General features: G+C 43.6%; 1 protein-coding gene and 1 long non-coding RNA gene across 2 annotated transcripts; one reads left to right on the top strand and one right to left on the bottom strand.

Moving 5' to 3' along the window:
- Positions 1-804: 804 nt before the first annotated feature.
- Positions 805-1,449, top strand: LOC131541738 (uncharacterized). Its single transcript, XR_009271573.1, has 3 exons — positions 805-866; positions 967-1,039; positions 1,131-1,449. It is a non-coding gene; the product is annotated as an uncharacterized LOC131541738 (long non-coding RNA).
- Positions 1,450-7,040: 5,591 nt separating this feature from the next.
- LOC131541021 (aerolysin-like protein) lies at positions 7,041-9,190 on the bottom strand. Its single transcript, XM_058776494.1, has 2 exons — positions 8,843-9,190; positions 7,041-8,320 (listed from the first exon to the last, which is right to left on the bottom strand). The coding sequence occupies exon 2, from the start codon at positions 8,306-8,308 to the stop codon at positions 7,361-7,363; it is 948 nt and encodes a 315-aa protein (XP_058632477.1). The 5' UTR covers positions 8,309-8,320; positions 8,843-9,190; the 3' UTR covers positions 7,041-7,360.
- Between the last annotated feature and the right edge of the window lie 5,957 nt (positions 9,191-15,147).

Raw genomic sequence — 15,147 nt, 5'->3', positions numbered from 1 at the left:
TACCTATTTTTATTAGCCATTTCACACAATTCAGAAAAAAACAAAAACGTGCAAATTATAGGCCTGTGTTTTAATATTATGAATGAAATGTGCGTTATTTGGAAGAAAGTCAAGGTGTGACTGACTTTAGCCCACTTGTCCCACTAATGGAGTGTCCCACTAACCTCTCCATTTGGGAGAGAAATACATTTGGGTAAACTGGCAGATGATTTTTTATTTTTATTTTTTTTTCAAGTGCTTGTGCCGCCCCCCACGTGTCATGAAAAAATGCCGCCCCGGGCGGCTGAAACCGCCACTGAAACCGCCCATGCCTAAAACCGCCACTGGGTGCCGAAATACATTTGGGTAAACTGGCAGTGGGCGGGTTTCACAAACCATAACAAACACAGACATTCCGGGCCGGAATGCACATTTTCAAAGGAGAATAACTGACTGTAGCATTGTTTTTCAGATAAACAAGTATGTTAACTTAGCCTGTTTCTTAAATATCTGCAAACATATTATGGTATTGTTATGCTTTAGTAGAGTCAAAATCCTACAGCACCTTTAAAATGATACCAAATGTGACCGTACGAATGAGGTTAGTGTTGGTGATTGGCAGTTTGTGATCACCAATCAGTGACGAGTGCTCCCTATTTTAGAGCTGGTTGGTTGCAGCTGGTGATGCGTCACGTCCGGATCCTCCCCTTTCTGTTCGTTTCGACGGTGGCTTTTGGTATGTGCTGCTAGCACATAGCAGTTTTCTAACCTTTTTAATTATTGCTCGTGTGGCACTAATGATTGTTTGTTGCGTCCTAGCCTGTCTTTGCATCCGTGTGTGTCTCCGTCGGTTGCTTCAGTAGTGGATTTGACTGCCCCCTTTTCAGGTACGTGAGTTAAAGCTGTCGTAGCAAATCGATGGTCTAACGATAGTCGGTTTGACGATTGGCGGGTGGTTCGAGTAATGTGCAGTTCCCTGTACTTCAGTATAGCAGTGGGTTATATGAAAGCCGTGTATCCTGGCCTGTGAACGGATTACAGAGCACATTATTCTCGTTTGGTAAGTGTCTTGTATATGGTACGAGTGGCGAATTTTAGTGGGTGATGTGTAGTAACACCGTTTTGTGTTTTATTGTTTGTATTTGCCTCAGGATTCTCCCTTTCGTTCGGGGTGATTATTGCTGCAGCTTCGTCATTTTTCTGCTGTCGTGCGGCAAGAATGTTATCTCACAACTAATAAAGAGAATTGCTGCTGCTGTCCAAGCGGGTATAACTGCAGACCGGAGATCTCCAAAATGGGGCGTGAACTCCAAAAGTGGGCAGAACCTCCAAAATGGGGCGAGGTCTCTTCGCGCAAAGACTTTCACCATTGGCTCTGGCTTCAGCCAATTGTTATTGACTTACATTTCAAAATAACACTTTATAAAATAAACATTGTTTCTAGTTTTATCTAAAATAAAATATGATATATAAATCCGTATTCTCCGTGAGAGCAGAGCCCAAAGCTTGTGGCCAGTGGTGTTCGGACCGGAGTTTGAACCTCTGTTTTATGATATGAACGGGAATCACCCACGAGCCGTCCCAGCAGCGCAGGGGAAGATTTTATTCTATCACTTTGTTTTAAGCAACGGGGGCATCCCAGGGCTTGAAATTCACAGGGTAGGATGGGGTAGTGAAGCTGGGTGTAACTAAAAAAGGTGCCATTGGTCCGGTTGGGGAGTTATGAACGGCCCGGCTCGGAGATATCTCATATCGCATAATCGTATTAACTGCTTATCTCCTAAACTGCAACTTTCTTTTCAGCACCAATCCCGCCGTGCAGCCAGTTTCACTGGGTAAGGTTAGGGTCAGGTGTGGGGTAGGTTTAGGGGTTAGCATTTTTTGTAGCATAGTGTAGGAAATTAAATTAACACTGTGATTGACACAACCAATAAAATCTTTAGAATCAGCTGTGGGGCGGAGTTTGCGCTGAAGTTGATTGGGAGAAAAAATTGCGCTTGCGTGTCATGTGCCTGTCTGTCAATGGGAGGAAGCCACGCCCTATTTTGGAGTTCCCGCCCACATTTGGAGATCTCCAGGCTGCAGTTATACCCTTCTCCTGCTGTCTGATTTCTAGCGTATCATCTTCGGGGTGGAGGACTGTTTACCTGATGATCGGAGCTGGTGTACAGACTACGTGATTGCTCCGTGCGAGATACGTCTTGCTCGTAGCTTGAACTGAATTTATTTCTTTATTTTTTCTTTTCTTCTCATTTGAATATTTGTGTATTGTTGATTTGTGATGTCTACTGGTGATCTTTACCCAGTATTGTTTGTTTTATGAAGGAACTGCACCTTCATGTGACTTGTGAATTGATTTACTTCTGTTTATAAGATTTATTTATTTGTTTTTGATTCTTCTTTCAGGAGCTGGGGTCCCACGGGGGAAGGATCTTTTGTGGTGGTGGTACTGTTTCAACATTTGCCGTGGACAGTTTTGTAGTGTTTAGGTGTGTGATCGGAGTGTGCAGTGAGGTGTGGAAGTGTGCTTTTGGATAACTAGCACTGGGGATCACTCCTGTGGGTAACCTCAGCCCTGCAGGTTAATTCAATTTTGTTTTTGAGTCGTGTAAATTTAGATTTTATGTAACGTTTATTCCTGAATCCGTTGCCTGTCACTGCCTCTTTAAACGTGTCATTGGGACGAGTTGCCAGGGGTTGAATAGTGTTACTGAGGCTATTTTAAGTGATCTATTTATATTTGTGAACTCATCCTGTTAATACATTTTCATTTATTTATTTATTTTTAAAATTAATACGGTACCTACGTCTCTTGCCTACTCTTCTAGGAGAAACAAACCTGAGACTTAATAACAAACTTTGGGGTTTATTTCTATTTCCTGGGCGAAACTCCCCCAGGTGGCGTAGTCGAATTTTCTACAAGTAGATGAGCTTGGACTTGTGTATTAACCTGTAGCGACCCTCGCCACACAAACATGAAAGGGAAAAACAACAGGTTCACAAGATACACGATATGTGGTATTTGCATATTCTTAATGAAATTTGAGTGAACCCTTTTGGGGAGAAAGAGGGAGATGCAGAGGTGGCAGGGTGAAGAAGGGGGTCGTAAATGATCAAAGAAGATAAGTTTGGTTAGGGTGGTGTTGTCTGTTCTCTTTGGAGATCTCTTCTCCAGATTAGTGTTATGGCTTTATTGCATGGCATCTGTGAATTCCTGAGTTAACTTCATAAAGGAAATTATTTCACTCCCTACACCCCACAGAAAAAAAAAAAAAAAGATTTTTCTTAAATAACACTTACTCTCTATCTACAGGGCTTACTATTTTCATATCATATATAACTGTTTTGTTCTACAAAACAACGAGCTTTAAAAAAATTCTTACGGCTGAAAATTGTATCATTTACTGTGAAATGTTTTCTCTCAGGTACAGCACCAGCGTAAGCTTCATGGTGAATACTTCTTTATTACGGAGCACCTCCTAATAAGCTAAATGCTGCTGTCTGAACCAGTGTCGTATATAAGTGATAACACACTATTTATAGTACAGCACAGCATCTCAGCTGAAAACCATAGACACAGAGATGTTAAAAACACTTCAAAAATTCTATGTGCAAATTTTATACATCCATAGCATAAATGATAATTAAGATTTTTAAGTACTCAAATGCCTCTAAGAGATTGTAAAAATAGTAAATAGAAATATGAGGTCTGGTCTGTCAAAATATGATACAGACAATACAAACTATAGAAGTGACAAAGTTTTAATAGCAGATGGTTCTCTGCTCTCTGACCGGTCACTTCTGTCTCATCTTAGTCTGCATCATGAAACACGGCCTGATGGCTCCTGCTACAGAGGCAGCAGAACATTAGGTTCAACAGACAGTCATTATATTTAAATTCACTGAGAATAATATCAGCATTGCTATTTTACTGTCTTAAAGATGTATCAGACAATCAGACTCTATTACATTAATGTCCAATGGATTTCATATTATGTAAACATAATGAACTGGAATCAATGCGCTTGTTTCTATTTCACAAACAACTTTGTAGGGGAATTTACAGTAAAGACCCTCGGACAAGGTGTGTTGAATGAAAACCAGAAGTCAAGAGATACGATCAAAAATGAAGAAAATTTACTGAAGATAGTTTGCAGTTTCATCAGCAGAAGTCAGCTTCAAGACTCGCAATCGAGTTCGTCGGCCGCTCTGCGTACAATTCAAAAACACCAGCAATTATACCCTAACAGAGGTTGCTAATTGCGTCAATGCATAAGTCATCAAAATTTTGATAGGTTCTAAAACCTAGATAAACTTAGACAATCTCCACATATGGACGTAAACGCTTCAAACATATCTCCAACAGATTGGGCAGACGTCAGCGATCAGGGATCATACAAGATAGGTGTCTTCCGGACACCTATTTTTGGTCAGGATGGCGGCAGCTGACAGAGACGGTCTTCTAACACACAGAGAGAGAGCTACCAGCACACACACACACACACACACACACACAGAGCACTTATCAGAACTTCAAGGCACACACACACTATGAAGTCATCATCTTAGAGAGCAGAAGTACAGCATAATATCTCTACAGGATTCTTTAATATCTCATAAGCGCACATAAGGTTACACATTTCACTCTTGCCATAACTTGATTAACAGTCAAACAAGAAATAATGTAATAATATAATTAATATCAATATGAAGGATCTTAAACTTGTTTTATAAGCAATTGAGTCACGGTTAAACAAAAGACTTAACCATGCACGTGCATGTTGGAGTGCATCAGAAAGGAGCACAATTGCAGTACATTTGCTGAAATATTTTTTATACTTCACATTTACCTTGAATTTTATTTCTTTTAAAGGGCACCTATTATGCACAATTCACTTTTACATATTGTTTTAACATAAAACAAACAAAACAACACAAAAAAACTTATGTTAAGGCAAACTGTATTTGTTAACAAATAGCATTCTTGTGGAAATGTCTAGTATTAAGAATACTTGAACAAAGGAAGCAAATACAGAAACAAAAGGAACAGAACACATTACAAAACAAGAGTCCTTAAACACAAAACATGGGAACACAGACTGGGATCATGACTCTTGTACACTTACAGTCATGGCCAAAATTATTGGCACCCTTGGAAAATATGAACAAAGAAGTCTGTGAAAATAAATCTGCATTGTTTATCCTGTTGATCTTTTATTTAAAAAATTCACAAAAATCTAACCTTTCATTGAAGTAAAACAATTGAAAATGGGGGAAAAATCTGTTTGTGAAATAAATGTTTTTCTCAAATACACGTTGGCCACAATTATTGACACCCTTTTATTTAATACTTTTTGAAACCTCCATTTGCAGAGATAACAGCTCTGAATCTTCTCCTATAATGCCTGATGAGGTTAGAGAACACCTGACAAGATCAGAGACCATTTTTCTTTACAGAATCTCCCCAGATCTTTCCAATTCTGAGGTCCATGTTCATGCACTCATCTTCAGTTCACTGATGTTCTACAGGGTTCAGGTCAGGGAACTGGAATGGCCAGCAGAAGCTTGGTTTTGTGCTCAGTGACCCATCTTTGTGTTGTTATTGAGGTTTGTGTTTGGATCATTGTACGGTTGGAAGATCCAAACATGGCCCATTATAAGATTTCTAACAGAGTCAGTCACTTATTGATTTTTTTATCTGTTGGTATTTGATAGAATCCATGATGACATGCGTCTAAACAAGATGTCCAGGACCTCCAGCAGAAATATAGGCCCACAACATCAAAAATACAGCAGTATATTTCATTGTACACATGGGGTACTTTTTATCCCTGTGTTCACCAAACCCATCTTGAGTGTTTGCTGCTAAAAAGCTCATCTTTCAGTTTCATCTGACCATAAAACACAGTCCTGTTTGAAGTTCCAGTCGTGTCTGATAACTGAATATGCTGGAGTTTGTTTTTGGATGAGAGCATTTTCTTTTCTTGATTTTTTTTCATGAAACCCTCCCAAACAACATGTGATGTAGGTGCTGTTTGACCATTTTTTTTTAAGGTTTTCTGACCCTGAGACTCAACTATTTTCTGCAATTCTCCAGCTGTGGTCCTTGGAGAGTCTTTAGCCGCTCAAACTCTCCTTCTCACCGTGTATTAGGACGATATAGAATATATGGAAATTCTTAATTATTGCCCTGATGGTGGAAATGGGAATTTTCACTGCTCAAGCTCTTTTCTTAAAGCCGCTTCACTAATTTGTGAAGCTCAATTATCTTTTGCTGCACATCAGAAATATATTATTTGGTTTTTCTCATTGTGATGGATAATTAAGGGAATTTGGGCTTTGTTTTCACTCCTATTTATATTTCTGTGAAACAGGAAGCCATGGCTGGATAATTTCATGTCCGTAGTCACCCTGGTGTGCTAAAAAATTCAAATATGAATGGGAATATACTTCAGAGATATTTTACTCATAATATTTTCTAGGGCTGTCAATAATTGTTGCCAACATGTATTTAAGAAAAACATTTCATAAAGAGACTTTCCCCCCCATTTTCAATTGATTTACTTCAATAAAAAATTTTGTGAATTTTTTTAATAAAAGATCAAAAGGATTAACAATGCAGATTTAGTTTCACAGGCTTCTTTGTTCATATTTTCCAAGGGAGTCAATAATTATGGTCACGACTGTATGTGTTTCCTTTTGAGCTCTTTGTGAACCTATAGAAATTATTAAGTTCAGTTGCACTCATATACTCAGATATTTTCTTTATATTCTTGTTGAAGTAGCCAGGATAAATGAGTAAACACAGTTTGCATCAACTTGTAATGGCTTACGTTAATATTTTGGATAATATTAAGATTTTTGTATTTTGTTTATATTTATCTTTTGTTGATTGTCACCATCGTTGTATTTTGCATATTTACACATTTCCAGAGAATTACTTTCAACAACCTGCTTTGTTAAAAGATGGTCTCAGAAGACCTTCTTAAATCAAACAATTTTTCTCAATGAAGCAACACAATTAAATACAGATAAACAGTACACACAGGGCTCATGAAATACTTTAATTAAATGTTAGATTGAACACATTAAAATTCTTATATGATGTACTATACATCAAATACGGTACTAGAGATTGTGATTTATAAAGTGATTACAGAAAGTATGAAGTGATATGAACATTTTATAATAGAATTAGAAAAGATTATTTGAAAAAGATAGTGCTGAGTATATATTTCACCTGTCAAAAATAACGGAGCAAATAGACATTTGAAATGGAACAAAGAAAGAAAAGCTCAAACAAATCAAATAAAAGAAAAACTGATACACTGCTGAAGAAAAAAAGAAAAAAAAGCCCAGCCAAGAAGAATGCATCTTAACATTACAGATCAAATTCTTCAGTATTCACTTTGATATCAGTGTAAGTGATGCCTTTGTATTGGCCCTTGGTTTCGTACTGCAACACACGGCCGTTCTTGCAAGTGATCTTCACTGTGCCAGTGTAAGGCAGGTCAAACGTGGCTCTGCCGATGGTGATTTCAACAGTCACCACCTTTTTAGGTGGCACATCAAGAGTGGTCGACAGGGTTTCGGTGGTCTCATCCGTCTGCTCATGACCGTAAGTGCCTTCTTGTCCAACGCTGAAACTGAATCCTGTAGAAGCTTCTATAACCCCAGGAATCCCTGCCTTCACTTCCATACTAAATGTTGCGGTAAAGCGGTTACACACTGACCATGAAGACTTTCTGGTCACTTTCTTTGAAGTTTCAACACTTTGCTGTTGTTTGTCAGAGGTGTCGTTTGTGAAAGTGACGGCTTTGATCTCTTCTACGGTCACTTGTGGTATCAGTTCTTTTATTGTGGGATAGTTGACATTTGTGAGAACGGTTGATTGAACGGCACTGAGAAACATAAATCCCATGCAGTCAATATCTAAACCAGATCTTCCTTCAACTCCCAGACAAAACCCAGAGCCAACATCAATGGGATATTCTCTTTTTAAGCTCCAGCTCGTCATCTTTGCAAAAAAATTTCCATCCAGGTTGGTCTTGAATTTGATGGCTCCAAGACGTGATCCTTCTCCGTTCCCCCAGAGGGACAGTGAGGTGAAACACTCATTAAGTTTGAACGCGTACTCTTGATATGGTCCATCTGGATCGCCAAAGGTTTTACTTCTGCCATCTGAAAGCCAAACCTTGACAGCCTTCACCTGCCATCCACCCACCCACACGCCAATCTTCTCTAAACTGGCACCGTTATTCTCACCAGTAAATGAAAAGGAAGAACCTCCATCACCACCAATTCTATGCAGAGTTAATGGGTAGGGCATCTTTGAAGAAATCTGAAAATGATATCACAGATTTAATATCAGAACTAACATCAGATATCCAAATCAAATATGTTCATTCTTGTGTGTGAATTCTAAAATGATCAGTTTAGGTTTTTATCATATTCCATGATTTAACGAAATTTGAATTAGCTTTTTTTCATTTGCTCACAAAAGTTTCATTTATACTTGTCCTATTAACATCCTGTAAGGTTTTTTTTTTAACCAAAAAAATGACATTTTAAGTGCTATATACTTACATGAATGGCAGTCTAATGCAAGGGCGCTTTCGAGATTGGTGGAGACATAAACCCTACCCATAACCTTTCCGCACAAAGTTTGTCTTTCTGTCCATATGCTTTATATAGGGAGCTAATAATAGATCGCGCTTTCTCTTTCCGTTTGCTCCGTTTTGTCAAACAAACACCGTACTTCAAACTCATCGATGCAACTTTGTTCATTCCTGAAGTGGGCTTTTATATGAAGTGTTTTGGACTGCTGTCTTGAATTGGGTGCGAGCTGTGAGTTGTAGCCTACCTGTGAGCGCTGTGCTTCTCGCCCGGTGTGTGACTATTCCGCGCGTGTATTAAATGCGCGTCCTTGAGAGCGCTCAGATTTATAACGTATTTACTTTAACTTGTTAGGTAATATCAATATGACGTTTCAGATGCGTCGGAAATGACAAAAACAAATACATATATTCAATTATTTGATCAAAATTATTGCTAGGGACAGTTTGGCAGTGGCAACCAATACGCGTATAGGTCGTTTGTCCAAATCCCTGAAATACGACCCATCAGAGCGTATACTACAATTGCGCCCCTATCGGCTACAGGACATTTTCATATTTCAGCACGTCCCTAGCGTCCCCCCCTAAATCTACGCCCCTGGTCTAATGAACTTCTTCTCAAGATCAGCTCATCTGGTAAAAGCAAGAAGAATGAAGAATGTTTGACTGGGCTGCTGCTTAAATAGATCTCGAAGTGAGTCAGTGAGTCAGGATAATTTAATATGCAGTTTATTCTTAAGCAGCCTTTAATGTCGATCACGGATCAGGTAGCAATACCAATAATTCCCCCTTGGCTGTTCCAAATGCCAACGGTAGATCTACAGGTGCATTTTGAAATAAACGAAAAGGAAAGGTGTATGCCTAAAGAAATAGTAGTGGATCAATATTTGAAACAAAACTATTTCAATAGTATTCAAATATATACTGATGGGTCAAAAAATCCAGATTTTGAGTATACAGCAGCAGCCATATTTATACCCTATTCTAAATATAGCACTGTTAAGAGGCTATCTAACGATGTATCTGTATTCACAACAGAAATGATGGCAATTCTAATGGCTATGCAGTGGGTGGACGAAATTAATCCTGCAAGTGTAGTAGTTTGTTCAGACTCATACTCAGTATTAAACAGTTTAAATAGTGGGAAATCAGCAGCTAGACAGGATATACTTCATGAAATTTTACAAGATTTATATAGAGTAAATCAAACAGGAGTAAGAGTAGAGTTTCTATGGATACCTGCCCATGAGGGAACGAGGAGGTGGATGAGCTGGCTAAGTCAGAATTGAGAAAAGAAGAGACTGACATAGAAATGTCTTTAAGTAAAACAGAAGTAAAAGGTATTATTAAAACAGCAGCTGGAAGTATGTGGCAAAATGCATGGAATAAAAAGTCAAAAGGGAGATACCTATTTAGCACTCAGCATAAAGTTGTCACGAATCTGGTCTGCACTCGGTCACTCACCACTAGAGGTCACCTGCTCACCACATGGACTTTCACACCACACATCACATGGACTCCAATTCCCATCATCCCACTCTGATCACAGCTGTCACCAATATCTCATTGCACCAATCACATGCACACCTGATCACACAGCATCACCAATCACACACACTATTTCACCCTGGATATTCTCTCCCCAGTTGCAGTATTGTATGCATTTCGCTGCTCTCTGAAGTCCGTTAGCTTTCCTTGCCTAGCCTAGCCTTGCCTTTGTTTTCCGTGTTTGATTCTCGCCCGTGTTCCCTGGATTATCTCTCTGCCTTGCCCACTGGATTCTGTTCGCGATCGTCGACCTTTGCTTGCCCTAGGATTACTCTTTGTTTTGTCTCTGCCATACCTGTTTGCCATTGTCTGACCCTGCCTGTACGACCACGTCTTTGCCCAATAAAGTCTGCAAATGGATCCGCGCCTCTCGTCTCGTCAGCCCGTAACAGAATACTCGGCGAACAAGGATCCAGCGGCTTTTCTGGCGAACATTTACCAGGTATGGACACGGCGAGAATTTTGTTAGCCCTTAAACAAGGCTCGCGATCGCTGGAGAATTATATCCGAATTCTTAGCCATTGCAAATTACTCTGATCTACCGGACTGCCTGTTAATAGAGTTTTTTGTGATGGCATTGTTCAGCCACTACAATCTGAGCTTAGGCGAGGGTCGCGTTCATCACTAGCTCAGTTTATGGACTATGCATTATTGACTGTTGGCTCTGTGTTTACTGTGGGTGTCGAGGAGGAGCGACACCGCACTCTCGTTGGATAGCAGCCACACTGGAGCAGACACACAAAGTGGCGCGACAGCGAAGCCCGTTCACAAAATGGCGGCCACAACAACACCCCGTCGTGTTCTAGTTGATGTTAAAGAGCCCAGTCAAGTCACCATTGATCTTCACAAATCAGGCCAAGTCAAAACTGATCTTCACAAGTCGAGACAAGTCACAGCTGATCTTCATGTATCAAGCCAAGACACAGCTGATCTTCACAAGCTAAGTCAAGTCACCGTTGATCTTCATGTATCAAGCCAAGACACAGCTGATCTTCACAAGCTAAGTCAAGTCACCGTTGATCTTCACGAACCAAGCCAAGACACAGCTGATCTTCACAAGCTAAATCAAGTCACCGTTGATCGTCACGAATCAAGCCAAGTCAGAGCTGATCTTAAAGAGCCCAGTCCAATCACAGTTGGTCGTCATCAACTGAGTCACCTCTCAGCTGTCCGTCCAGAGTCACGGCAGCACGTCACAGCTGTCCGTCCAGAGTCACGGCAGCACGCGGCACAGCTGCTCGTCCAGAGTCACGGCAGCACGCGGCACAGCTGCTCGTCCAGAGTCACGGCAGCACGGCACAGCTGCTCGTCCAGAGTCACGGCAGCACGGCACAGCTGCTGCGTCCAGAGTCACGGCAGCCGCGGCACAGCTGCTCGTCCAGAGTCACGGCAGCCGCGGCACAGCTGCTGCGTCCAGAGTCACGGCAGCACGCGGCACAGCTGCTGCGTCCAGAGTCACGCGGCAGCGGCACAGCTGCTGCGTCCAGAGTCACGGCAGCCGCGACACAGCTGCTCGTCCAGAGTCACGGCAGCACGACACAGCTGCTGGGTCCAGAGTCACGGCAGCCGCGACACAGCTGCTCGTCCAGGTCACGGCAGCACGCGGCACAGCTGCTCGTCCAGAGTCACGGCAGCGCGACACAGCTGCTGCGTCAGAGTCACGGCAGCACGACACAGCTGCTCGTCAGAGTCACGGCAGCCGCGACACAGCTGCTGCGTCCAGAGTCACGGCAGCACGTCACAGCTGCTCGTCCAGAGTCACTTCATGTCTCAGCTGATCTCCTAAAGTCAAGTCACGTCACAGCTGCTCGTCCAGAATCACAGCAGCATGACACAGCTGCTCGTCCAGAGTCACTCCACATCTCAGCTGATCTCCTAAAGTCAAGTCACGGCACAGCTGCTCGTCCAGAGTCACAGCAGCATGGCACAGCTGCTCGTCCAGAGTCACAGCGTCACGTCTCCGCTGACCGTCCAGAGTCACAGCGTCACGTCTCCGCTGACCGTCCAGAGTCACAGCGTCACGTCTCCGCTGACCGTCCAGAGTCACAGCGTCACGTCTCCGCTGACCGTCCAGAGTCACAGCGTCACGTCTCCGCTGACCTTCCAGAGTCGGGTCACGTCCAGGCTGACACACTCAGATCATCAAGGTCAGTCTTTCGTTATCCCAGTCTGATATCCAGTGTGAGGGATTCACCGCTGGTGTCTGCACGCACAGCTGGTATCCCCAAACTCACTCACTCTAACCCTCCCGTTTCTGAACTGATTCCCCTGTCTGAAACACTTCCCCTGATGGGGTTCGCATTTTGGTGTGTTTGGGCTGCATACACCACCACAGAACTCCCTGAAGTGATGGTGCCCGCTGCAGTTTCTCCAGAAGTGGCGGTACATGCTGCAGAACCTCCCGACGTGGCGGTGCTCACTTCGGCCCCTTGTATGGTGGTGGCGCCCAGTAATGTACTCTCAACCTGTTATGTGGCGGTCGAAGAGACCGTTACTACATTCTCCCTGTGTCCTGAGGTTACTGCTGTAGAACCTCCAGAGGTGGCGGCAGCTGCTGCAGAACCTCCAGAGGTGTCAGCAGTAGCTGTCAATGAACTCTCGTTCTGTCCTGTCACGGCTATGGAGGCCACCAATGAACTCTCGTCCTGTCCTGTCACGGCTAGAGAGGCCGTCAATGAACTCTCGTTCTGTCCTGTCACGGCCATGGAGGCCGTCAATGAACTCTCGTTCTGTCCTGTCACGGCTATGGAGGCCACCAATGAACTCTCGTCCTGTCCTGTCACGGCCATGGAGGCCGTCAATGAACTCTCGTTCTGTCCTGTCACGGCCATGGAGGCCGTCAATGAACTCTCGTTCTGTCCTGTCACGGCTATGGAGGCTGTCAATGAACTGTCGTTCTGTCCTGTCATGGCTATGAAGGCCGTCAATGAACTCTCGTCCTGTCCTGTCACGGCTATGAAGGCCGTCAATGAACTTTCTGTGTTCCCCACCTCAGTCCTTGTGTCTGTACATGTTCTGTCTCCTCCTTATGTCTCCATTCTCCCTAGGTCCCAGGCTCTGCTGTGGGTTCCTGATTCATCGTGGTGGGCTCCTGCTCTATCTGCGCCACCGTGGTGGTCTTCGGGCCCGTCTGCCCCGCTCTGGTGGTCTTCTGCTCCACCTGTTCCACCCGCTCCGCTGTGGTGGTCCACTATCTGGCTCTGGTGGTCTTCTGCACCGCCGTGGAGACCTTCTGTCCCGTCTGGTCCGCCCTGGTGGGCTCAAGCTCCGTCTGGTCCGCCCTGGTGGGCTCAAGCTCCGTCTGGTCCGCCCTGGTGGGCTCAACCTCCGTCGGGTCCGCCCTGGTGGGCTCAACCTCCGTCGGGTCCGCCCTGGTGGGCTCAACCTCCGTCGGGTCCGCCCTGGTGGGCTCAACCTCCGTCGGGTCCGCCCTGGTGGGCTCGTGTTCTGTCGGGTGCGCCCTGGTGGAACTCAGTCCCGTCTGCTGCGCCCCGGTGGGCCTCAATTCCGTCCACTCTGCCCTGGCTTCCTGCTCAGCCTTGGTTCCCGGTCACTCCGCTTCCACAGGGACCTGGCCCTCCATCCCTCCCCCTGTTCCGCCTCCGCTCCACCTCCCTCCTGGATTATAGACTGTATGGAGCGTCTGGAAGCCGCTCTTTGGGGGGGGGGCTCTGTCACGAATCTGGTCTGCACTCCCGGTCACTCACCACTAGAGGTCACCTGCTCACCACATGGACTTTCACACCACACATCACATGGACTCCAATTCCCATCATCCCACTCTGATCACAGCTGTCACCAATATCTCATTGCACCAATCACATGCACACCTGATCACACAGCATCACCAATCACACACACTATTTCACCCTGGACATTCTCTCCCCAGTTGCAGTATTGTATGCATTTTCGCTGCTCTACGAAGTCCCGTTAGCTTTCCTTGCCTAGCCTAGCCTTGCCTTTGTTTTCCCGTGTTTGATTCTCGCCCGTGTTCCCTGGATTATCTCTCTGCCTTGCCCACTGGATTCTGTTCGCCGATCGTCGACCTTTGCTTGCCCTAGGATTACTCTTTGTTTTGTCTCTGCCATACCTGTTTGCCATTGTCTGACCCTGCCTGTACGACCACGTCTTTGCCCAATAAAGTCTGCAAATGGATCCGCACGCCTCGTCTCGTCAGCCCCGTAACAAAAGTAGGGATTGAAAAAGGTATATGGAAACCGAAGAGAAGATACTGTTATAAGCAGGATCCGTATAGGACACTCTAACCTTAATTATTCAGATTGCTGTAATTACTGTGGAATTACTGTGGAGTAACAGAAACAGTTGAACACGTGCTCTTACATTGTGAGGCATATAAGAGTCAAAGAAAGCAGTTTGTTGAAAAACTAAGCGATATGGAAATCAATAACATTTCAGTTAAGAATATATTTCAGAATGCACAGAAACAGTTGGGTTTATGGTTTTCTAAAATATTTGAGAGATACTGATTTGATTAGAAGAATTTAGTTTGTTTGTATTTTTTATTTATTAAATAGTATATCATTTTCGTTCATTGAGGCCTCACACTCCATCCCAGTATATATATATATATTGTTTTATCTGCCTCCCTGTCAATGTAATCTGTCAGGGATCTGGAAGGAGGACCCAATAGCAGAATTAATGACAAAGGTTTATTGACAAAACAGACTGATACAGGAGGGTAGTGATGTGCACATGTAACATCAAAAACACAAACAATGAGACAGCTGGGGAAGACCACTGGACCAGTCTCAGACAGCAACTGGCAGATTACAATAGCAGCGGCAAGACCAGGCAGATAGAGAGGACCAAACAAGGCACCATAGAGCAGAGCGCAGATGCATGTTGACTGCTGACTCCGAAGCAGACCAAGTGCCAGGCCTCACAGGAACAGGTCAGGCCAGGACCTCTAACACAGAGACAAGACAAGGCTCCACAGGCACACAAATTACTCCAAAGCAGGCAAATAAAGCAAAAGAACTAATAA

This window comes from Onychostoma macrolepis, chromosome 05, assembly GCF_012432095.1.
Source record: "Onychostoma macrolepis isolate SWU-2019 chromosome 05, ASM1243209v1, whole genome shotgun sequence".
In the NCBI taxonomy this organism is placed as follows: domain Eukaryota; kingdom Metazoa; phylum Chordata; class Actinopteri; order Cypriniformes; family Cyprinidae; genus Onychostoma; species Onychostoma macrolepis.
This window is presented reverse-complemented; position numbering and strand designations above follow the sequence as displayed.